Genomic DNA, 24,696 nt, shown 5'->3' on the forward strand with positions numbered 1-24,696 from the left:
TCCAAAGAGGATAACAAGTCCCTTAAACAATCCCCTGTTATTTTAAGAAACGGGCTGCATCAGCCCAAGTTGCAAACCAGCAGCCAGGCTGTTCTGGTGACCAAGTGTAGAAATGGAAGGAGAAACTTTTCTTAAGAGAAATGTGAGGGTTTTTTTCCTTTTTTTTTTTTTTTTTTTTCCTCCTTAAAGAGAGAGTCCTTAAAAAGCTGCAGTGGTCCTGGAGGAAAGGAAGCAAGCCCACCCCGACGTATTTGAATACCAGTGTCTCAGTGGGTGATGCATGTGCCCCTTTGCCCTGGGGTATCACTTGCTGCAACGCTGAACCAGGAACCAGCAGCTCCCGGAGAGGAGGAGGAGAAAGATTTACGGGGCGGCGTGTTATGCCGCAGGAACAACCTCTGAAGGATTTACAGCATCGGTGGAGAGCAGAGATGTTGCAGGGGCATAAAACACAGAAAAATGAGACAGCAGGCAGAGCCTTGCAACCCTCAGAGCTACCATTTATTACCAGGGGTCCTGACAAGGGGTTGGGGAGGGGGCGTTTTGAGGCAGCTCAAGAGCTGCCCATGGGGGCGAGAACATCTGAAGGAACGAGCTGTGGCCTCCAGGTGTCAGCATGAGAAAGTGCTTGGCTTTCCCAAGGCGCCACTCATCCAGGGACTCCTCTGGCACGCAGGGATATTTTTAAATGTCTTGCAGCTCTGGCTGGACCTCTTGGGTTTCATAAGGACTTTCCTTGTTTCCACCGCAGTCAGTGACAGTGCATTAGTTAAGCCCCAGCGCTTCTGAATTACTCCTCCTCACTAATTAGCTTTGCAAACCTCCGCTCTCATCTCTGAGCATGCCGCACCCTGGGTCCAGCTCCATCGTGGAGCGTGGGACTTTCTGGAAGTCACTAAAGCCCAAGACAGCCAGGCAAGCCATCTGTAAAATGGTCCTGCTGAATCGTTAGCTTCAGTCCACAAATAAGAACTGGATTTTACTGGGAGGATGCAAACTGGACTATATGAGGTAGCACAAAGGAAGGAGATAAAAATACCACCTGCTCCTCCAGGTTACCCGGAGGTGGTGGATGCCCCATCCCGGGAAACGTTCAAGGCCAGGTTGGACGCGGCTCTGAGCAACCTGATCTGGTTGGAGATGTCCCTGCTCCTTGCAGGGGGGTTGGACTGGATGGCCTTTAAAGGTCCCTTCCAACCCTAACCATTCTATTATTCTCTCTTGGCTTCTGGTCATCTCCACCTGAGCTGCTGGGAGTGTGGGAGTTACCCACCACTCACATCAAGGGAGCTTTTCCCTGGGGAGAGCAATGACAGGACACAAATATTTTCATGTTGTCCCTTAACGAAACATTTTCTCAATTTCTTTCCTGAAAGGTTAACATAATAAATAGGAAAAAAAAAAAAATAAAAAAAAAAAGGGAACAGCTTTGGGACCTTCAACACCTTCCTCCCCAGCAACAGCTTGATTTCCAGCAGAAGCGAGGGAGAACCGTAGCTGCTGTCTGTAGAGACACACACAAACATCTCCAGCCTCCAAGGAGAGGAGCCATGGCCAGCAACGGGAAGCAGACAGCGGCTGCTTCACTAGCATAAGCACATAAATTACTGCCACATAGCACATCCTTTGCCTGCAGTGCACTTCCATGGATGAGCTGAGCCTAGCTTTGTCTTTACCATCTACGAGCTCTTTTTGGACCTCTGGGGAGGTGGTGACACACCGCTGGTAGAGGATGCACCAGGACAACCATGCTGCCAAACGTCAGGGAAGTCAATGGGTGCAGGAGGTGCCAGGACCCCAGACTGAGACCCCCACCCTACTCACCTCTCTTTAGCAAACTGGCCCGGTAACGACCCTCGAGGGTGCAGTTCCAGCGCTCGAAGCGAAACTGGTACTGGCACTCCAAAGCACTCATGCTGATGGCCTCCATCAAGGTCTCAGCCACGCCGGGGTCCCGTCGGCACATCCTGCGCTGCTTCTTCTCCAGCTTCAGGCGGTCACAGACTTTGTAGTGGGCTTTGACGGCGGCTTCCTCCATTTCTGAGGTCAGAGGGAGGATGGTCAGGGGTTCGTTCCCCGTCAGCCTGCAGAGGAACAGAGAGGCACAGGGGTGAGGACAGAAAAATACAGCCCATGGTAGAAATGGGGGCCGTGGTGCGATCAGGCTTTCCTCAGCTGAGCACCAATGTGGACTTGCCGATGCCTGGACAAGGAGTGATTTTACCACACGATTGTGTTGAAAACTGAAATAAGGAAGAAATAATTGAGGGTACCTAACTGCATGAACTTGGGAAACCAGTAAAAATACAAGAACACTGCAGTCACTATTCTGTGCGTAAAAAAAAAAAACAACAACAAAAAACCCCCTCATTTTAACACATCAAGCAGAGCCAGAACTGGCTTAGGAAGGGGTAGAAGAGGGTGATTTGTCCCACCAGACCCAAAGAGACACACCGAGAAAGCACGTACAGCCACCCTGCCCTCAGCAGAAGAGATCTTTACGTAAAACCTAGCAAGCCACAGCTTGAGGATTGAGAGCAGGATACACTTTTCAGGCAATACTGCCAAAAGGTTTTACGAGGGAGAAACAAGCCCAAAACCTCAAAAAATGACCAGAAGAAATACATGTCCCGTTGCCTTCTCCCCTCCCCTGCCTTCTCCAAGCACAAGGTCCTTGACTTGTACAATGTGCAACGAAAAAAGCCAGCGTACTGTTCCCCGGTGTCAAGTGACGAGCTGCTGGAAAAGGACCAGGCTGGCATCGGCCCCAGGGAGCGGAGAGGCTGCAGGAACATCTGCTGGGCTCATGAGCGGTTTTGTTGGCCGGGCTGCCCACACCCCGCTCTCCTGGCTCTGCCCTTTTCCGGCCAGGTGCCAGTCCACGCAGTCAATGGGAATCACTATGTAGGGTTTCAAGGGACTTGAAGACACATTTCCTTGGCCAAAAACAGGAAGAATTGCTCAAAGCCAGAATTGAAAACGTGCTGGAACATTGCAATTCTGCACAGGCGAGCACAGGGCTCAGGCACCTCCATCAGTGCAGGACCACTGTGGGAAATGGGGTGATGGGCAAGGATGGGAGCACCTGCTCACTCCCTTTCCTGAACACAGATGGATTCTGGAAAACCTTAAAAATCTCACCTGTCCTTCAGGAGCAGTGGTTTCTTTATTTCTTTTTTAATGAGTATTTCTCTGTAATCCATGGGACACATCCTACCAGGATCACAGTCCCTGAGGGAAAGGAGCTAAGATGCTTTAACTCCCAAACCTCCCTGCACACCAGGCACAATATCCTGACCTGAGCCGCAGTCAGCAACATCCAGTACAGATCCAATCATTACTGGTGATTTAACGAGGTGATTTAACATCAGATATCTAAAGGAGGGAGAATAAATAAATGGCTGGGCTTGGCATTTGGATTTTTAGGAGAACAAAGAGATGGGCAGAGAAATTACGTCCTTCAGTTACCTTCAAAAGTATTTGGATTTCCAGGGGAAGAAGAAAGAAAAAAAAAAAAAAAAAGCAATGGTAAAAATGAAGAGTCAGTAATTTGTGGGAAACACGGAAAACTAGCGTAACCAGCGTAAATTTCCCAAAAAATAGGTTTTTCCCCAAATTCTGCTCCCCCAAAATGATAAAAACATCCAAAAGGCCAAACAGCAAGCTCCATCTGAAGGACTGACAAATGTTAACCCTTACGTTTTTACTCTGTCCGGACTGGGACAGAGTGTGAACTTGGGCTTGACTGGTCCCCAGGGAGATGGGACACCACCCAAACCTGGTGCCTCATTAACCAAAGCTCTGAGAAGGCTTGTTCATGAGAATTCACAGCAGTAAAGAAAATCTCCAGGACATTTGTTCCTTGCCTTCCTCAATACTTCTGCTCTGAAGGTTCATTCTTGCAAGCTTTCATAGCTGGGCATTGATAACCTCTGCTGGGAAAGAAGAGAGAGGGACAGAGAGAAGCATTTTCTCCAGCTTCCTTTTCCCAGTTTACATTTCCAACTGAACAGGTAACGTTCAGCTAAATGTTCTGGGAAAGATAAGCCTTAAGCATGATGTACCAGATGGCTATCACAGTGAGGAGGGATACGGGAACTGAACCTACAGCCAAGATGGGTGATTTGGAACCTCCTCCTTAGGTATTTGGCTTTGAGATACTTCAAAGGATGGTTGCTGATAGCACAGCCCAATTGCATGTATCTCCAAGTGTGTCCCAATAAGAATCACCTAACACAATAAAGAGCCTGGGATAGGGAGAAGGTAGAAAACAGGATTTGTGGTGAGCACAAGGCCAGAGGACAGCCTTCCAGCAGCCACTTAGAACAAACGGACAGAAAGTCCTGGAAAAAGACAGAAAACTGAAGCAATAAGTTGTCAGTGATGTCCATTTTCACTGCTCTGTGCAAAACGCTTTGGTAGGAGTTCACCAGCTCTGGTATCTGGGACAGATGGGTAACAGCCACAGTTAGAAATCTGGGCCAACATGCAGACATTCACTTCACCCTTTTCCCCAAAAAAAACCAACCTAAAGACACAACACCAATACGATGTTCTTACGGGGAAGGCAGAACAACATCTTTCCCCACCTCCTGTTAGAATCATAGAGTAGTTTGGGCTGAAAGTGACCTTTAAAGGTCATCCAGTTCAACCCCCCTGCAAGAAGCAGGGACATCTCCAACCAGATCAGGTTGCTCACAGCCCCGTCCAACCTGGCCTGGAATGTTTCCAGGGACAGGGCATCCACCACCTCTCTGGACAACCTGGGACAGTTACCCACCACCCTCAACATAAAAAATATCTTCCTTCTATCCTGTCTAACTCTACCTCCTTCCAGTTTGAAACCATTGCCCCTCGTCCTTTCACAACAGGCCCTGCTGAAAAGTTTCTCCCCATCTTTCCTGTAGCCCCCTTTAGGTACTGGAAGGCCACTCTAAGGTCTCCCTAAAGCGTACTCTTCTCCAGGCTGAACAGCCCCAACTCTCTCAGCCTGTCCTCGTAGGAGAGGTGCTCCAGCCCTCTGCTCATCTTCATGGCCTCCTCTGGACGCGCTCCAACAGGTTCACGTCCTTCTGATGTTTCCCAACCCTGCTCTGCTTTGTCGTCACCCATTAGAGAAAGGGACCTGAAAGTACAAACTGATGAAAACCAAGCCATGCGACACGCACACAGAATGGATGGATATACATCCGTCACTGCCTGCATTATTGGCTTGGACTAATTTAACAGGCTTTCAAGCTGGTCTGAATCAGAGCGAAGCAAGTGAATTAGGAAAACATCTCCAGAACAAGACAAGGAGTAAATTTAAGGGAAAGGGACTTTTCCTAGCCAACAAGCAATGAAGCTCTTCCAGGTGAAGACCTCCATGAGCAAAAGCAGCACTCATGCATGCACACAGAGGTTTTCCCTCCCCGGTGCTGGACCCGTGCCCATTTCAGCAGGAGGGGGATCGATGCAGCAGCCTTAGCTCTGTACACACATTCCAGCAGCCCCGGGAAGAAGGGTGAGGTGGCGCTTTTCAGAGCGTGGCATCAAGAATAAACAAGTGCAGGGAGAGCCAGGGAGAGCTGGTGCCCCCACCTGAAACGCTGCCTTGGAGCTGCCGCTGCATGGAACCTTTATAATCCTATAAAGCCCTTTTATGCAACCTAGGCTGAGTGAGGTCCCGTAAGGCAACGCTCTCAGAGTCGGATGCTTTCTCAGCTCCTCACAAAGACCGAGCTGTTCTTTCCAAGGAAATTTTTCGAGATGAGGGAGCAGGGGGGATGTTTTTTATTTTATTTTATACTTACTCGGTCCACAACTGTTACAATTAAACCGCCAGGCAGCACTCTGCGCAATTGTATTATTTTGGATTGAGGGGGGTATACATGAGATTAAAGTGTGTTTGTCCACGAGGAACCTGGAGAGACACCAAACAGCTCATTGCACACAACCCAGGAATCTTTCACTCTCTAGAAATTGACTCTGGCCTCTAGGAGAGCAATATGAATCTTCTGATTGCACTGTCCAGACCGCAGGAAGGACCTTGTTGCTCAGTGCCATGCCCACCTAGCTGAGAGGAACCTTTGTAACATCACTTCCACTGTTCTCCCTCCAGTTCAATCTGTCACTAGTTTGAAGCCAGGAAACCAGAAGTTTTATTATCACCAGATAGCAAGACCTATCCAGTTTACACAAACACTACCGGTGGCATTTGGCTGCCTTGGTTGTGAACTTCAGGTCAAACATTGCTAATTCCTTTGCTCTCCTGAAGTTCAGACTCCAATCACTCAAGCTTGGGAGAGAACACAGCCCCTGCCAGGGCACAACTCGCTCCAATAGCTGTGTACTCAAGGTTTATCTGTGGCACCACAGAATTATTGCCCTTTCAGACACGCAATTCAAGACGTGTCCTGCTTTCAGCTCATCTCAGAAGTCAAGAGTTTTTATTGCCTCGTCAGCTCACACTTTCATCAGTGTCCCTGTACTTTCCCTTATTTAACCGGGGATTTTCCTGATGAGAATTTGAGGGGGACGAGACAGAAGGCGCCTGCACAGACGTGTGAGTGCAGTTTTGGTTTTGACATGCTCAAGAGTTTCCTTTGCAAGTGCCGCCAGAGACGTGAGCCAAGGTGAGCTGCTTTCCTGCAAGGAAACGCCTCTGCTATACCCGCCTGGAATGACAGGCCTGTTGAAATATTGCATTCCTGCCCCAGCGCTTCCTTCTCTGCTGGGAGATTTATCTTTGGTACATCCATACAAAGACCTAACTGATTCTATTTTCACTTTTTTACATTAATGTCTCTCCTGCAGCGTTGCTACCCTTCCAATCCTTTTTCTTCTCTTTCTACCACATCTTTTCTCTCTTTTAATAATTAAAAAAAAAAAGTTTTTGAAAAGTTGAGAACTTTCATAGTAACCTTCTTCACTGCAATACCTAAATTAATGACTGTACAACTCAAGGAGCCAGACTTATATTATTGTTGCTTGCATCCAACAACCTTTAACAGCCCTCTCCCACCACCATCACACTCCCACACTGTGAAGAAGCTTTCCTAGATTGATCTACCATGGTCCCCCATCCCACAAAGGCTAAATGCTATTTGAAGTATAACAAGTTAAAGTCCAAGAAAACCGAATTACAAGATGAGTGATGAAGACTTGATATTTAGAGCAAGAGTTGGCCATTGAATAATCAACTATCTCATTCTGCACTGTGTTTTTTGTGGTTTTTGGAGTGTTCAGAGGTACAAGTGACACCATTGTGCTTACACGGTAACTCAACGTCCTTTGGAGGAAACTCTGAAGAGCACTCACCAACCTCATTTCTGCTCTTCCCAGAGCCATCAGAAGCATTGGTGGACCCTCAAAAAATTTGGGATCAGAGAGGGCTTTCTCCTCTTTGCTACTAAATATTTAGTTCTCTACTTTCTTTCCACTCCTCAAAGTCAGAACTAAGTATTTTTGCTCCAAGACGCAGTGCTTACCCCAGAATTCAGGCATTCATGTCTATTGTCCCCTTGCTTAGACCACAAAATCCAAAGCCACACATGCTATTTTCAAAATTCTCTGCCATTCTGAGCTACAAAGCCAAAAGTTTTCTACTTTGGCTAATGTATACATTCAAGGATTTCTTGGCTTCCACAATTTCCTGCCATTTCAGCCAGTGTTAAGTCCCTTCATGAAGATTATTCTGTTAGAATTATTCACTTCTAGCTCAAACTCTTCCTGGGTGTAATTTTTCCATGATCTCCTCTGGCATGGTACTGTGACATTGTAGGAGTCAAAGAAGGTGACAGGGGGAAAATGGTTTCTCCCAGCCTGAGAAAATGTTGGCCATCCAGGGCTTTGCAGGACAGAGCTAAACAGGCTACACTCCACCTAGAAATCAAAACCAGTTTTGCTAAAACTCTGTCTTATCCTGGCACTTTGCAAGGCTACCTCCCCTTGTCATCATCTACAGACTTTATGCACATGCCAGTTCTTTTCTTCCAAGGTCATTCCCAACCACCACTCTACTTTGTGCTCACCTCTCCTTTTTGGTTCTCCATAAACAATGGTGTCTTGGTGTTGGGGACCGCTAAACAAAGCAAAAAAAAAAAAAACAATTTTGAAGCTCAAGTTACGAATACAGCTATTCTCATCACAAGTACGTCTTAATTGCGATTTTGATCCTTATCTTCCTCTCAATAGCATGGTACACACACCCAGAGCTCTTCTTTAGGTGCCAACCCCTCAAACGTGGGCCTCTCCATTAGCTGATAGTGCCCAAATCTCAGTTGCGGCTCCTACTTGCAAAGAAGCAAGTAACAGCCCCCACCACGGAGACCATACAACATCACACACTTCCACCAAGACACGGTATACTTCAGTGAACGAGCAGGGAATACGTGACTCAGTTCAAATGTGGAGGGCTGGAGATGTTCTCATTATGGTGCATTCCTGTGCAGGACCGACGGGACCAAGGTGCCATGAGGAACATCTATTTTTGCACTGTGGCAACCAGAAGCACCACAAGCAAACACTTCAAGCTGCTGCAGCATTTTCCACTCATGCAAGGCAGAAGACTTGCACAGGTTATGAATTACAGTTAATAGCACTCCGTTGAAGTAAGGAAGCATTGCCTTCCCTTCTGCCTCCCTTCCCCCAGTGAGGAGGGCACAGCAGAGGAAGGAATCAAATTTGGGTCTTTCAGCCTTTGATGGTGTGCCTGAACCACAAAGCTGAACTACTCCTCCTCCTCCTTTCCCCTCTCTCCTTACAACAAACCTTATTCAGGAAGTTCCCAGTCCACCTGAAAAGACATTTGTATTTTAGGTAAATACCTCAGAGTTGCAGCATCAAGGTTCACCAGCATGGAAACGATACAAGGAAAGGGCAAACATCAGGACCAGCTCTACGAGCAATACTCCCTTACATTTCTTGTGGCTTGTGCTGAACAGTTCCCAGCACCAAATCGCTTTTGGAAAACATTGATGGGTTTTTGAGGAGGGTACGTTCAATTTTTACAACTCAACGACCATTAGCTGCCCTCGGTGAGGAGGTTCCAAGTAGCTTGGCCTCAAGAGCTGCCAGCAACCTAATTCCACTGGAACAACCCATTTTGTCCGTAAGCGAGCAGAGATGGAGAAAGGAGGCGGGGGTTGGGGGGAGAAGAGGAGGGGAAGGTTGTTTCCTCTCCCCTTCATCCTCTCAAGAATGAAACAGCAATCAGCGAGATTTATGAAGGATTTTCAACCCAACTTAAAACTGGCCGGTGAACCGCGGTGCCAGTGGAATGCACGGGCCAGGCGGCAACAGAGTCTTTCACTCCCGATTTAAGACGGCATTAGCTTTGCCCTTCGCAGCCTGTGCCAGGAATTATCCCCCCCGCCGGCACCCCCCTCCCCGGCTGGACAGCTCCCGGACCCCCGCCCCACAACCCACCACTGCTCTTTATCCTGGCCACTGCTTTTTTTTTTTTTTTTTTTTTTCCCCAGCTTAACTTACTTTCTTTTGGTGTGGGTCCCACTAGACTGTAGGCAACGTGTCACTGTGAGTTTTGGTGCAGGGAAGCAGTGAGTGGGGAGCAATATGATGGAAGAAGATGAAGAATAAGCTCAAAAAAAAAAAAAAAAAGGCTTGGTTTAACCCATTTACTGCCTCACGGTGTGGAGGGAGGAAAGAGAGAGGTTTTCAGAATATTTTCCATGATGAATTGGCAAGATGCACACATTCACAACATATCTACACCCTGTAGTAACACCCTCTGGCAGCAGGAAGACAAAACTACCATAAGATAGAGGGTTTTGTTTGATTGTTGTGTGTTTTTTCATTTGTTTGAGGTTTTCTGTAGGTTGGGGTTTTTTTCCATTTTGTTATTTTGGAGGGAAGTTGTTTTTTTACAATGCTGAAAATCCTGCCATCCGAGGATCTCTGAGCCCTGCCACAGTAAAAATCAGCTCAGCTCCATCCCTGACATGGGGTTAGAGTGGCTAATTTTAATCTAGAACTGGGCCTAAGAGCTCTCCATGACTTAGAAAACAAGGGACATTCCTAGATCACGTTTACAGAAAATATACACAACCATCTTCTCCCCCTGGCCTTGCTTTTGAATTGTTTCTGGTGAGGTGGAGGGCCAGAAGACCACAGATGCAATGGGTCACACAAAGGAATATAGCGTGACAATTTGCTCACTGCACTTTTTGCTCTGATGCTGCCTTATTTTTTTTCCAGCGGGTTTACAAAGGTGGCAACAGAAAGCATCATACATGCAGGGATTGAACGGCCAGGCACAGCAGTGAAAAAAAAAAAAACAAAAAAAAAAAGTAATAGATGCAGGACGGTCTGAGAACAGAGCCTGTTTTCCAAAAAGCGCATCGTTAAACTGCAAGGCTCATTGCCACCGGATGTTGTGAAGCCCAAAAACAGGAACAGATTCCAAAAGGGATTAGGCAGATTCAGGAAAGGGAGGTTCACCCAGGTGGGTGATGAAACACCAGGGCTTGAACGCAGGCTCTGGCTCAGGAACCCGCTAAACCACTGACTGCCAGGAGTGAGCAGGACACGCCAGGAGATACATCCCTTGTCCCACTTCTCCTTGGCTTCCCCAGATATCCGTGCCTGGATGAAGAAACCTTTGGTTCGACCCTGTATGGCAGTTATGTTCTCAGCACCAAGGTGGACACCTGTAAGAGATGCACTGCAGGACATCGCCTCAGCTGCAGCCTTTAACCTGCCTACGCTCTCCAACCCTTGGGATGACAGCAAGAACCAACCCAGTGGTGTCAAGTTCTTCGCAACGCTGAGTTGGTTCAGTTGATGGATTCGTACAACCGGAGGACCCTGCTCTTTCCTTGGAGAGGCTATTCCTTTCGGACAACCCCACCTCCATGGTCCCAGCAGCAATCCTGCCACATCCCCAGCAAAGCCTCCCACCCACGGCAGCCCTCGGCACGCCAGGAGGTGGGCACGCCTCGCACGGCTCCAGCGACAGCGCGGCCAGCCATGTGTTCGTGTCAGTCTCTCCCACCCGCCCCTGCCAGGGAACGCATCTGACTTTGTCGTGAATCGCCCGTCTGTCTCCCTAACACCTCAGCCAGCCCCTTTTGTTAAATTTGGGAGATAAAGGTGTAAGAGCTCTGCAGCACACATCACACAGCAGGACTTGGCCGGTTCCTCTCCCCCTCCCCGTCCCGTCTGTCGGATAAATCGCGCTGTCCCTCCCAAACACTGCCTGGTCTGTTCTCGGCAGATGCTGCAGCTACATAGCTGCCCTTGCCCAGACCACAGAGATTGGCAGCCAGGGAAGAAACCCTTGTAGCCAACGCAGCAGCTTCCCTCGCTCCTGGACATATCCCTATGCACACACACACTCGAGTAGCACAGGAGCTAAAGAGAAAAATAAAGGTTTCTCTCCAGGCGAGGGGGGCTGAAATTGAACCTCTGAGGGAAGCACAGTGAAGCCAAAGAGCTCCTCGAGTTCACTGGGACAGAAAAAAACAACTGGAGAACGAGCTTCCTCCTCCTTCCCCAGCCCCAGTTTTTATGTTCAGGACCTGGAGGTCCCAGCTGGAAGCAGAGACTGGCTCCTAACCAACTTCTGGGCAAATGAGAATTTCTAGAAACAAACATGCAGATTCACGCAGAAGGGGGTTTTCACCTCCCCCTCACCTCAAAACATTTTACCCAGCCCCTATTTTATATCGCACGGAGGTCAGCTCGTGGAGTATTTAGATGGTTGGGCGGTTTGGCACATCATCTGATCTATTTTGGGAGCAGTTTACGGCTCTGCAATTCCTCCCCTGCACAACAGCGATAGCTTTTCCACTCTAATGTCATATTATCCTCGTGGCAGGTTTAAAAACTAAACAGGTGAAAAAACAAACTTTCTGGGCATTGGAGAGAGCAGGATGCACACAGGACAGATTATGGTGATGGCATGGTACAATTTATCCTCATTCGGAGCCACAGCAGAATGAACTGTGAACACAGAGGCTGGTTCCTTATGAAGCTCAACAGGAGGATACTCCAAGGGTCTTGCAGAAAGGTCATCCCATAACAAAAAGCGTCTCATGAATGTCTTTCTGAAGGAGCTTTACAGTCCTGAGGTTTTACAAGTCTCAAATGAAATTTCAACGGTCAGAGGGAGATAGTTTCAGACTTGATATAAGGAAAAAATTTTTTACACTGAGGGTGGTGGAACACAGGCACAGGTTGCCCAGAGAGCTGGTGGATGCCCCATCCCTGGAAACATTCCAGGCCAGGTTGGACGGGGCTCTGAGCAACCTGATCTGGTTGGAGATGTCCCTGCTCCTGGCAGGGGGGTTGGACAGGATGGCCTTTGAAGGTCACTTCCCACCCAAACCATTCTGTGATGCTGTCTCCAGCTAAGCAAATTAGCTCTTGTAAAGGTTTCAAATTCATCAGATAAAGATAAACCACCTGTGCAGGAGACTACATTCTCACTGATGTACCTAGAACAGGTTCCCATGAAGCCAACCACCATCACGAACTATACTATCTTCTGCTCCAAATGCAAGAACACTACACGGTCCTTCCCTCACTGCCATCCATCGAACAACATTGTGTCCTTCCCTCAGTCTCCCTCAGCACCCCAAAACACTGCTCCTTCACATGACAATTTGTCCCAATTTGTGCCATCAATCTCCTGATGTGCATTCACCACTATCAAGAAAGGCCCAAGTCTCACACCGTTATAGGAACGGTGCGACCTTTCCTCAAAGGACTGAATCCATACACAGGTTTGTGAAGGGAAGCAGATGTGGTAACAGCGGCTAATCACATGGGATGAATAAATTGATATTGACAGTCAAAATGTCTTTACCAGGCCCGTGCTGCCGGCAGGATCCTTACTTGCCTTTTGAAGGTGACTGGACTACAGAGCATCGGCAAGGACCTCAGCCAGACCTACCTTTGCCAACACTTCAGGTGAATACCCTCAGAATCCTTGGTGACTTCAGCATATAGATCTTTTTTTATGAGACTATATAGAGTCTATATGAACAAAGAGTCATATTAACCAAAATACTACGGCCCAGGAAGACCCAAAGCTTCATTCTATGAGTGCTGCTGAGCAGACGGGACTGCGTATCATCCATCTTCAGAGCAATGCATTTCTGCTCAGTAATTAAAGGAAAAATCCTTTATGCACTGTATTAAAAAGGCACGTGGGACACAACCAACCAGCATTAAGGAAAGCATTTCCTTCCTGTATTGATCGCCCCATCCATCCAACTAAGTTGCATTAAAAAGGCATGGGGGAGGACAACAAGCCAACTGTTATACATTGCAAATTCTGATTAGATTATGAAACTTTAAGAAGATCTTAACAAGTGGACAGCGTGCATTTTACATAATTAGCTTGTTACTAATAAATGCCTCCCATAGTGCCAACGGCAGATTTTCACCACCTAAAATAGCCTAAAGCTGTTGGATTCAAGAACTCCTGCCATCCCAATTTAGATCAACTCAAACACAGAAACCACGAGGTGGTTTCGTTACACCAAGATTAAGAATTGAATCGGCTCTTGTGTGCCTGGATGTCGGAAGGGGTCGAAGATTACAGAGGGTAAAGACATGTTATGTCACACTGCACCTTGCCAGCCCAATCCTCACCGAATGAGAAAGCTGCTCTTCACAGTATTTTGATAGATTTCGAGTTACTTTTAAGGGGACAGTGCCCTACTTTAAGACTGGATGTAAAGATGCATCAATGTGGGATGCCACAGCTGTATTCACATTCATTTAGCAGAGAACTGTTCTCCACCTCCATGAGACACACACTTCATGAAGCTGGGACTGTTTCTCCTCAACTGTGCCAGTCTCTACACCATTTTTTCCCAGGGCCTGCAGACATCTAAAGGGAGAAGTATTTTCAATTCTAAGTAAAAATGCAAGAAAACTTGCTGGAAAGCACCTTGAGGAAAAAGTGTCTCATGGGAAGAGGATCCACAGGCTTAGTTATCCCAGCACACAAACATCCCGCAAAACACTGTCAACCAATTTGTGCAAGTCCCCGTTTTCTAAACCACCCATCAATAGCCAGCAAAACAAGAAGAGCAGAAAGACAGTCTTTAAATCATTGGTTATCCAAAAATGCCGTGGAGGTAAGCTATGAGCTCTACGGGTGCATACTACATGATTTCCTATCTTCACCTACTGAATTGCATTAAGAAATATATAAAAATGCCATGGTGTAAGACGGAGTATGTCCTTTCAAATGTCATATAATGGCCATTTCCAAGGACTGACAGGGAAGATGGTGGCCATACATCTAGTGCAGCATAGAGCCCCAAAGAACTTGAGGAAAAAGGAAGCAATAGTTTTACTCCTTAGACCCCAAACATGAGATTGGGTCCACCCTCTTTAAGGAATCTACAGTGCAGGATTTGAATCTTTCCCTTTAGAAAGATTATCAAGTTACAGCTGAATGAACAGCATGAGGTTTCAGCTGACTGTGAGAACCTACAGTGAGGTCAGAAGCTCCAACTGAGAGATGCCCCATTAATCTACACATTTGGGAAAAACTAGCAAGAAAGAATAAAAACCAACTAGTGCACTTTCTGTGCTCGACTCTACAAGAATGACCCAGGTTTCTACCCTGTCTTACAGAATAAATTGTTTAAGTAGTCTGAAAATACAAGATCCATCTCCCAGCCGAGGGCTGGATGATCAGTTTTTCCTAGATTCACAAAGGCATTTAGCTGACATCTCACTGAAAATAATTATTATCTATATCCCTAAACTCCTCTTGAATTCAGAATGCTTTAGAGTCCACCTGTGAAACAGAGATGAAGGAGGGATTTGAAAGTTTTGTATCTAAATCATTCCTTGTGAACTCCTTTGAGGACGAGAAGTGGAAGAAGTGAAAAGAACAAAATTGTTATATATAGATGACTTGCAATTCAGTCACGTAAGGACCAGGAAATACCACAGCATAATTATGTACACGCATTAGGAAATCAACTCTATCTAAAAAGGTTATGTGACCCATTCTGCAGAGGGGCACTGCATGAGATGGATATTCTTTTCCAGATTCCCATCTTGTTTTCATTCCCTCAGGACAACTAGATGGAGAGGTAGGGGACCATGGGAAGAGCAAACTATGACCTTCTGAACATCACGTTGGAGAATTAAAATCCATTCTAGCAAGGCCACGATGCGCAGCAAATTCAGTCAAACAGCTTTTACAGTCGTTCACAAGTCATTAGCATGCCTCATTTTCCAGGTACTGTGTCTTTGAGTTTCCCTAGTGACAACAACTAAACATGAAATGGCGTATAACAATGCTAAGTACTCAAGAAATAATGACAAGAAGGTTGACTTTCAGCATCAGAAGGGATGCAGTAGATAAGTGGACTCTTAGCTTTCTCTGAGCTCCATGTCTCAGACAGCATCTTAAGAACACCCACGAGGAACCAAATGTGTTTTCCATTGAGTACAGAACCTGGATAATGTGTTCTAAATAAGTCTTGGGGCCACGCAGTTAATGAGAATGCTAAAGAGAAATATTTTATAATTGCCCATTCACTGAAAGAGGCAAGGGTTTTGCAGAGCAAAACTTGCACGCAATCACAAAACGAAATTCCATTGCAGCGTACATGCACAAAGGAGACGATTTAGATTACCCATACAGCTGACCTCTGAAGTTTCCCAAATTAAACCGTAAAGCCTTACTTTAGCAGTAATTGTGTATTAAGAGGTATCTCCAGATATTTTAGGTGCTGGCTTCTGGATTGACTTGCAGATGCACCTCAGGTAGTTATGCTGCGTTTTCACGTGTATTTGCCAAAAAAACTGTGTTCAGTGCTACAGGGGACAAGTGAATTCCACAAACTCCAGCCTATACCTGGGGGGTATATACGTCAGGGAAATCCTGTGATGCGTATAAACAATCAGATAATAAATCCATTTGTGACAATGCTTTAGTGCAGGGGGAATTTCACACAGAAACACTACAAAAAGGAAAAGAAAAATTTAAAAACACGTTGGGCATACTCCATAAGCAAGACAGCTTTGCTGTAAGTCTTCACAAACAACCTGTATCTTCCTTTTCAGTTTAGCCTTTCATATCCTAACATGATCAGTAATAAGAACACTGAGAACCCTCTCCCTGGACTACTCCATCAACAGATGCTCATTAGAGCTACTCACAACCAGAGCAGCTCCAGCCTGAAATGGAGTTTCCATCTGTCCTCAAAATGCATGTGGGCTTGCTTTACAATTCCCACATCCCACCTCCTTCGGTGGGTCTGGAGACTAAGCTATAATCCAGGGCACAGCTACGCGGAACCTATCACAATTAGAGCCAATGGGCTAAAAATAAATAAATCGATGAATAAAATCAGCAAAAACTGACTTAAATTTCCAAGCATCATAAAGGTGCTCAGCTATACAATGAAATCGCAAAAAAAAAAAAAAAAAACTATGAATAATGATACTGGAGCAAGAGTACAGACTGATGTTTCCAAGGAAACAACTTGCCTCTGAATAAGACTTCCCAGCAGGTTCTCTCATCGCAGGACCAGAACTGTCTGCTCAATGCTAGATAGCATGCAGAAGACTAAAGTCGGGGCAAAAGAAGTTAAAAGCTGGCTAAAACCACCACTTCAGAGTGAGTTATGTTTTATCTTGAATCTTGTGGCAAAGCATATTTGAAAGGAGGAGTATGAATGCAAGCTGAAGAGAAATATTTAAGAGATTCAAGGAAGTTTAAACTTAAACAGATCTATACAACAAGATGAGATATCTCTTTGGCGTCTTCTGCAAATCTGAACTAGAGTTCCCAGTGCTTTAAGCAAATCACTGCAAAACGGCGTTGCTGAAGCAGCAGCTGAAACCCTATAGCGCCGTGACAGAACTTGGCTACGTCCTTCTCTTCGGTTTTACGTCCTTCCCTGGTACACTGTATCACATTCCCCCTTCTCCATTCTTCGTCTGCACTTGAGACTTTCCAGTTGGCCCCATGTCAAGAAAACCATCTCACCCACCCATAAGCCTTCGTTTCTCATCCCTGCAAGAGCACATGCCTTCTGGCAAGCCTTCCACCGACCTCCCCGGCTCCCTCCAGCCCTCCCCCAGGTTACGGAGGCATCCAGCGTTCCCTGACCCGCATCCCCAAGGGATGCTAACCCACAAAAGTCTCACACCTCACTTCCTTGAAACCCTGCAAGCGTGGGTTACACTTGCTATTCTGCAGGCTGAACCACAGGAACAAGAGTGGCAGGATCTCACTTGCTTTGCCAGCTTTGTCTCCACCACGATCCCCAGAGTGACGTTTGTTTTCTCGGTGGTGGAGAAAGGAATCCCTCTAGTTTACCCCTCTCCAGCCCCAAAATAGCAGTGGTTGAAAGTGCCCCAACAGCATATAACTTGCATAAGCAGCTGCAGCAGCAAGCAATACTGAAATTCAAATCAAGGAAAGACATTTTGTTTTATAGCAAAGGAACAACATGGGGATATTCACTCTTTTTTTATTGTCACAGGCTGACTGGCAGGTCTTGAGACAGAAGGGAGCAAGAATTTCAAAAGGTTTCAAAATAGAGTGAGATAGATTTAGATTAGATATAAGGAAGAATTTTTTTACGCTGAGGGTGGTGGAACACTGGAACAGGTTGCCCAGAGAGGAGATGGATGGCCCATCCCTGAAACATTCAAGGCCAGGTTGGCCGGGGCTCTGAGCAACCTGATCTGGTTCGAGATGTCCCTGCTCCTAGCAGGGGGGTTGGACTGGGTGGGCTTTGAAGGTCCCTTCCAACCTAAACCATTCCATGATTCTATGAATAACCCATCTTAGCACACAACTCTTGCTATTACTTATCATCAAAACCACTATTGCTATTCATTTCTTCCACCTCATGTCAAAGAGTTGAAGCAAGCACTCAAGACCAGTTTCCTAGGCTCATGATTTCCCACCCAGCTTTCTGCTGAAGCATATCCATATTGAGATGTCTGCTGATAGCCTGGACATCTCAATAACAAACTCTAATCTATCCTGGAGCTGTCGAGAAGCAAAGTTGACTTTATCAAAGCAAATGGCAGCTTCAGGGAGGAAAGTAAGGCCCAAATTACACAAAGATGAGAGGAAGTATTTCTACCAGAGCTCTGTAACATGATTTCTTTGTGAATCAAAAGCATTCTTCACGCTGGAATTTTCCTCCAAGTTAAAGAGGGCTCGCAAGTAATTAAAAAAAGCCCTCCAAGTTTCCAAAGTATTTCAAGTGATAAAACCAAAGTTACAGCCTGAAAATAAATCATAACACTAATATGCGCACACTTGAGAAAAAAAAAAAAAAAAAAAAACAACCAAAACAACACAGATATAAACCTACCACTGGAAAAATCTTACACTTAGTGCAGCCAAAATGCCAGTTGATACATGTCACATTTGGGCGCTCCAGGCAATGCTATCACAATGGCTAATGCAGGCAGGCAGAGCTCCAAGACGAACGTCCAAAGCCCAAGAGGACACAGATGCTCCCTGGAGCCTTAGAGAACAGCGATGGCATCTCAGGCCTTTTGCTGAAGCTTTCACACACATTTAGCATCTTGAGCAGCAGAGCAAGTCAAAGCAAGGCTACGACCTTTCAGACGTTGTTACCGTCTAATCCTTCATGAAAGAAGGCCTTGGAAAACATTTAGATTGAAGTATCCATGAGATTAAGATGTTTATCCATCTTGTATTTTGCACATTTGTGATTTCAGTGTCTCCTGGCTGCAAGAGCTCAGGAGGACCAAGGGCCAAGAAAGAAAGAGAACAACTCAGGGAGAGGATAGCAACGCTAAGGAATGCTTTGTATGTTTTCTAGAAACCTGTCGTCAGTCTGCAAATAAAAGACGGAAACAAAATTAGGGGAAATTTTTCCGCAGACGGAAATACCTCGTGCAGCTGAGTTGACAGATCAATTGGGCGTAACGAGAACTAAGAGCATAACGTGAGAGGTGCTCCCTGGTAAGACTTTCCAGGTGTTTATATCTGGCTTCAGACTCTTAAGATCACCCCAGTCTACCAACAGCCCAAAGCCATCCGAGCACAAATGCTAAGGAGGAGGTCAACTAACGCCCACTGCGGCTGGAGTGACTGCGCTAGTGACTGCATGCAGAGACAAGGGTCTTCCAGTTTCCCAGAAAAACTATCACTTGCAGAGGGCAAATAACACAGCTTGCAAACTCCAGGCTTAGGAAGCTCACACCAGACATCTTCGGTCATGTATGATGAGACATTGCTGTGCTCCGCCACAGCAAAGCCATACCAAGCTACATCTGTGCTATGGAGTCATGCCTTTCAGCAGGATGTTGCATGGCAAGAGTTGCATGAGGGCAGGGGACAAGTTATCCGGTGCTTCTGTGACATTTCAGGGCTAAATGCCCATTGTGGCTCATTTAGGATGATGGGGAGCTGGTCCTGGGCAAGGATGGTGGCTGACATTTTTATGTTCCTACACATTTGGTCACATCAAATACGCATGTTGATCAATGGAAGGAGAGAACTTCAGGACACCCACTGGACACCCCCCAGGCAAAGCTTTAGAATTTCCCCAAAATAATCTTTAATGGTTTCACACTGAAGGCCCCAGAGCTTGTGAAGCGGGTTTAATTTTAGAGCACACTCATCGGATTTGCTTACATAATTTTCTTGATTTGGAAGGCTTTTTATTTTCCTTAGTGAGAAAAGCTGTCCAAATTTATCACGTTAAGCAGGGGGCTGCTTGCCCATAAGAATCTTAAAATACACTGGCTGTGATTTTCCTTGGAAAATTTGCATATCACAATTAGGGCAATATGGAATTAGAGCAGCTTTAACAAGTGAGGAGGGAAAGAAACCATTAAAAAGAACAAATCCGTAGCAAATTATACTGGTGTCTAAACGCAACAGCCCACAGAATGTCCAGAGGCTGCTGCAAACAGGGCAGCAAGAGATCAAGAAATAGTTCCAGTCTGAATCATTAAGCAGGACGTATACAAATCCTACAACAGGGATTTTTATTGATTTTAAGGGTTTCCAGTGATTTTAAGAGAACTTAATCTTTCTGTTAAAGGTACATTTATAAGTATTGGAGAAGACGTTGGCCTCACCATCTACCTGGACAAGAGCTGAGTCTGCAAAGAAATTTATCTTTTGGGTATCCTGTAAACCAGTCCTCATAGCCACAGAGACAGGACTCGGCAGCAGCCTGGATGCTACTCCAGTTTTAGTTCTGTTCAGCTCCTCCATCTATTCCTCCTCCCAGCCATCACTTGATTACAGCAAGAAGTCAACTTCTGAGGTTTGTACTTAACCAACCTGAAATCACAAAAAGCTATAAACCTCTTACACCAATAACTCACTTGATCCATTACTCCCAATTCTGACACTGTTTACTTCATTTTTGCAGACGGAAGTTGGGCATCTTCTGCAGCAGATACTTTCCAACGCCATGGACAAGTTGCAGGAGTAGAAAGAAGGGGTCAGTTTACACAGCCTGAAAATAAAGCAAGGAAACCCCACAGACCCCATGAATGCCACAGGCCAACATCTCTCAGACTGCAGGCTCACAGGAGGGAGAATTCAGCTCAGGTGCTCCCAGACTTCTTCCACCTACTGAAAACCCATATTGAGGGCCAGCTCCAGCAGCTCCTTTACCCAATGCATAATGGAAGAAGTCATATCTCAAGCAGAACAATTTCATTGGTCCAAAATGCAGCTCACAGGTCTACACAAGTATTGCATTTAGGTTTCCAGCACTCCTGACTACTTAGGAGAGTAGCCCTGCCACCACCCTGAGAAGCCCCAAGGGAAGGAAAGCCACACTATGGGTTGCTCTTCAACGTAAGAACTTCACAAAGGCAGCTTGTTAGCCTCCCTCCTTTAGATGATGGTTGCAAACTCAATCAAACACCAGCTGCCTTCAGTCACTGAAGTCTGAGGTCTTTTGGCCTCAAGCTTTGAGTAAGGGTGACACCCCCAAGATAGAGGCAGGAGACTAATCAGCTAATGCAGACCCTCACCTCCAACTTGGCACGCAGAGGGATGGCAATTCCTCGGGGGAGCTGGCCTCTCTTTCCAACTGGGGTACCTCTTCTCCCAGCACCCACAAACCTACTTGTTGTCTTCTACTGAAAAGCCTACTTCGTACAAGCACAGCCTTGACAGAGAGGCCTTCAAAGAGCTACGCTGGAAAGGTCCCCCGGGCTTGTCCAGGCACACCTAGGAGAGGACGTGGTTTTACAAATGGCACCGTTTGGCAGGATGCATTAACACACCTCTTCAGAGACCATGAGGTTGAAAGGCAGCATCATCCTCAAGTGAAAATTTACACCTAGATGGAACATCTCTTTTCAGCAAGACCTTGGTGTTTTCTCAGGAGTGAAGCTACAAGTTGGTTGCTTACACAAAGTGATGTGTGCTTGGTTGACATACTCTTTTCAGGAATGCCAAGAGAAATAGCCCCCAGAAAAACTTAAGAGATGGTGGAGCTGAGGTTAATGGCCTCATATCTTGAAGGAGGAAACACCAACACCTCGTGGTGCTAAATTCATCAGGGCTTGCTACCAGAACCGAGCCAACATCTCTGTCTTACTAAGATAATTAAAACCTAAGGATATAATAAGTTTATATAACTGCATTTTTCTCCCCATACTGTTAGGGAACACTTTGAGTGCCCTTTTTGAGGGTATTCTTTGAGCAAGAATAAGACGAAAAAGAAAAATCCCAGGACTTGGCCACTATTTTACATTACCACTCCAGGAAACTTAGAGAAACCAGATTTAATGCATGCCTACATCAGCAAACATCCATATTGTCATTGTTTGTGCCCACCTCACAACCAAGCCTGAGGAAGGCTAGGGACTGAAGAGCAACACAGTGATGTTCTTCAGCCATGCACAAGTTGCTACAGACAGGGAAGGAGTTATTCCTCAGTGGAAAGAAAATAAAATTAAATCAGCTTATGGTTCAGCCAGAGAAATTTCAATCACCTGCTAGAGGAAAACCTGTATTGCTAGGAAGTGAAGCACTGATGAAAGCAGCCAGGCTCAGTGGAGCATCTTTCACTGATCATTTGAAAGCTTGGTGTGGGAAAGCGTCTGCCAGGGATCGTTCAAACACTTAAAATAGGGTTTGACCCAATTTATAATCCAGCAGTGGCAGGCTCCTTCCACCTCTGCTCCCCCAAATAAAACCCAACAGACCCAGAACATCTCCAAACGCCTGGTTAGAAAGGGACCATCGGCAGCTTTGGGCATGCCTCTCCTCCACCATCCCCACAGCCATAAGCGAGACGCAGGCTTTGCACGGCAGCACAGCGGATCCTTTCAGGGATCTCAGAGCTGCAGCACAGAGCGGTCTCACAGCCCCAGCATCCACATCCCACTTTTGTGCAACGCCTGTTCCCTTCTCCACAGCCTGCAGGGAGGGCAGTGGGGGACATTTCATGAAAACCATTAAAAACTCAAGCTGAAAGTTTGTTCCCTCCCTCCAAGAAAAAAAGCTCATATAGCTGCCAGCTGCTCCTACGACCACCCGAACTGCTCACCTATTTCTTAAGTGATGCTAAACTAAACAGAGGAGCTGAAATATCATAAGCATGGGGAGATGCAAGGAGGGGAGAGTTGAAGTTACACAGGGCTATTAGCAAAATAAACCTTTGCTCTGGCAGGCTGAAGAAGCAGTATTAAGAGTAACGTTGGCACTCATTTTAGTCATCGTGTTTAACCCTACCTTTCCTCAGCCAGCGTCCCTGTGAAAGATGGCAAAGCTGTGCCAAACAGTCATCCTCTCCCCAGTCTGCTGGCAGTCACTCAGCAGGGATTAAATTTGGACCCAGAGCAGCAAAATAAGGGGCTCAGGTGAAGCCCAAGGGATCAGGATGGTATCAAACTGGTTAATGGCCCGCAGGGATACAGGCAAGGGGATGGAGAGCCTGGTCTGCAGAGGAGTCAGTGCTACCTCCTCTCCCCTTCAGAAACAAAATATTTAGGATCAGTATGAAAGAAAAAAAAAAAATATACGTTGTGATAATTTTTCACCCCTGTTCAGGGATCTTCCCCTCACTCGGTGCCGGCAGGATTCTCCTCTTCTCCCCAAGACACGCATCTGACGCTTCAAACATAGAAGAAAACCCTCGTCCCACCCAATTCTCTCCAAAGCAAGAATTATCCTGCCGGGTTGCCCAGGGCGTCACATGTAATGACTGTTTTTCACTCAAGTTTCAGGGAAACAGAGGCAAATCTCTTCCAACAACCACAGCTCATCTTCAACTGGAGAGTTAAATGACTGCGCTAAGAGGGTGAGTGCACTGTTGGTGAAGGACTCCCATCTCACCCGGCGAGCTAAGGACAGCAGAAAAAAACTGGTGTGTGACTCACTGCCCTGCACTCTTAAGTGAAAAAGCAAAGAGCATAGTTTGAAGAATTAAAAAAATAATAATAATAAAAATATAAAAGCAAAATGTCAACAAGAAAAAAAAAGAAGAGTTGAAAAAAAAAAGAAGAATTAAAAAAAAAAAAAAAAGAGCAAACACCTCTAAAACACTGTCTGGGCAATTTTAAGCACTGAATCAGCAGATACAGGAGGTCTTCACAGGAGCTGGCCCACACATTAGCCTAGGCAATGCGTTTGCAGCTTTGCATCTGCCTGTATTGGTCATCTGCAAGGGGACACTTCAGCGACACTCGCTGGAGTGAACTGAGCCCAGGAATGCCAAGTGGGGCGGTTAAACCACATCAATTTTGAAGAAGTGCCTCCACACCAGGCTCTAAAGCACCCTTAATTCAGTTTAGCCTGATTTGCATTGAAATCAAGTATGTTGAAGTGAATTAAGGACCTTTAATCCTCAAGGAGAGCGTTTCCACCGGGGCTAGTTAAGAGTAATTGAACTAATCCACTTTAAAAGTCAGTTGGGATTAGCCATGCTAAGTGGCTGCACAGATGAGACCCGAGAGCACAGGGACTGTCCCTCGCATGCAAAAATCACATCAATCTGCCTCTGGGAGGACAGCTACAGCAGGGTTATTTTGTTATCCGGAGGCTGGGAGTGGTCCAAAACACTCAAATGAGAACACTAATAGAAATGTCTACTTGTGCTTGACAGGTGCCATCTGGTTGCAAGCGAAGGCATTTTCCACATGTATTTTCTGTGCATACCGTATACATGGGGTATGGCCAAGGGGAAGCTGTGTTGAGTTGTTTTTTTTTTTTTTAAACAGGCAGCTCAGGGACCAGGTTACGGCTCCAAAAAAGCGTTGGCAGCATCTCTGGTTCAAGCCATGCCTGAAACTCACATCCCCTCAGTGAAATGTGTAATACGAGTTTGCAGGTCCCATCCCAGATGCCAAGAGATGCATTGTGGGCTCAGTGAAGGACTGAAGGGACCATCTCCACCACACACAAATGGCTGGGGGTGGTTGGTTCCCCATTTAGTGCTGTCACATCCACCCTGCTCTTCTGCAAGCTCCCAGGGTGTTGCCCACTTCTCACTGGTTTCCACCCCAGCCTTTCCACTGGTTAAAAGGGGAAAAAAAAAAAAAAAACAACTAGTCCAACCCCACACAGTTCCCACAGAAACATGGAAAGGGGAGCTAAAAACAGGCAACAGGAATCCAAGGGAGGTCTAACAACCACCTCAAACCCCATCCTGCCCCAGTTCCTACTGCACGTCCCCCCTCACAGACCAGGCAGCGGCACAGAGCCGGCTCAGCGCAGGTTTTTCCCTTTCTAGGAAAGCACCCAGCCCC

At 46.3% G+C, this 24,696-nt stretch overlaps 1 protein-coding gene across 1 annotated transcript in view; it reads right to left on the bottom strand.

Moving 5' to 3' along the window:
* The window catches only part of WNT9A (Wnt family member 9A), a 52,049-nt gene that overhangs the window by 15,451 nt on the left and 11,902 nt on the right, over positions 1 to 24,696 (bottom strand). The window contains exon 2 of the mRNA XM_086741911.1: positions 1,825 to 2,084. Within this exon, the coding sequence (XP_086598037.1) occupies positions 1,825 to 2,084 (260 nt within the window). The remainder of the gene's footprint in view (positions 1 to 1,824; positions 2,085 to 24,696) is intronic.

Source organism: Chlamydotis macqueenii, chromosome 2, assembly GCF_036417535.1.
Source record: "Chlamydotis macqueenii isolate bChlMac1 chromosome 2, bChlMac1.mat, whole genome shotgun sequence".
NCBI classification, from domain to species: Eukaryota; Metazoa; Chordata; class Aves; order Otidiformes; family Otididae; genus Chlamydotis; species Chlamydotis macqueenii.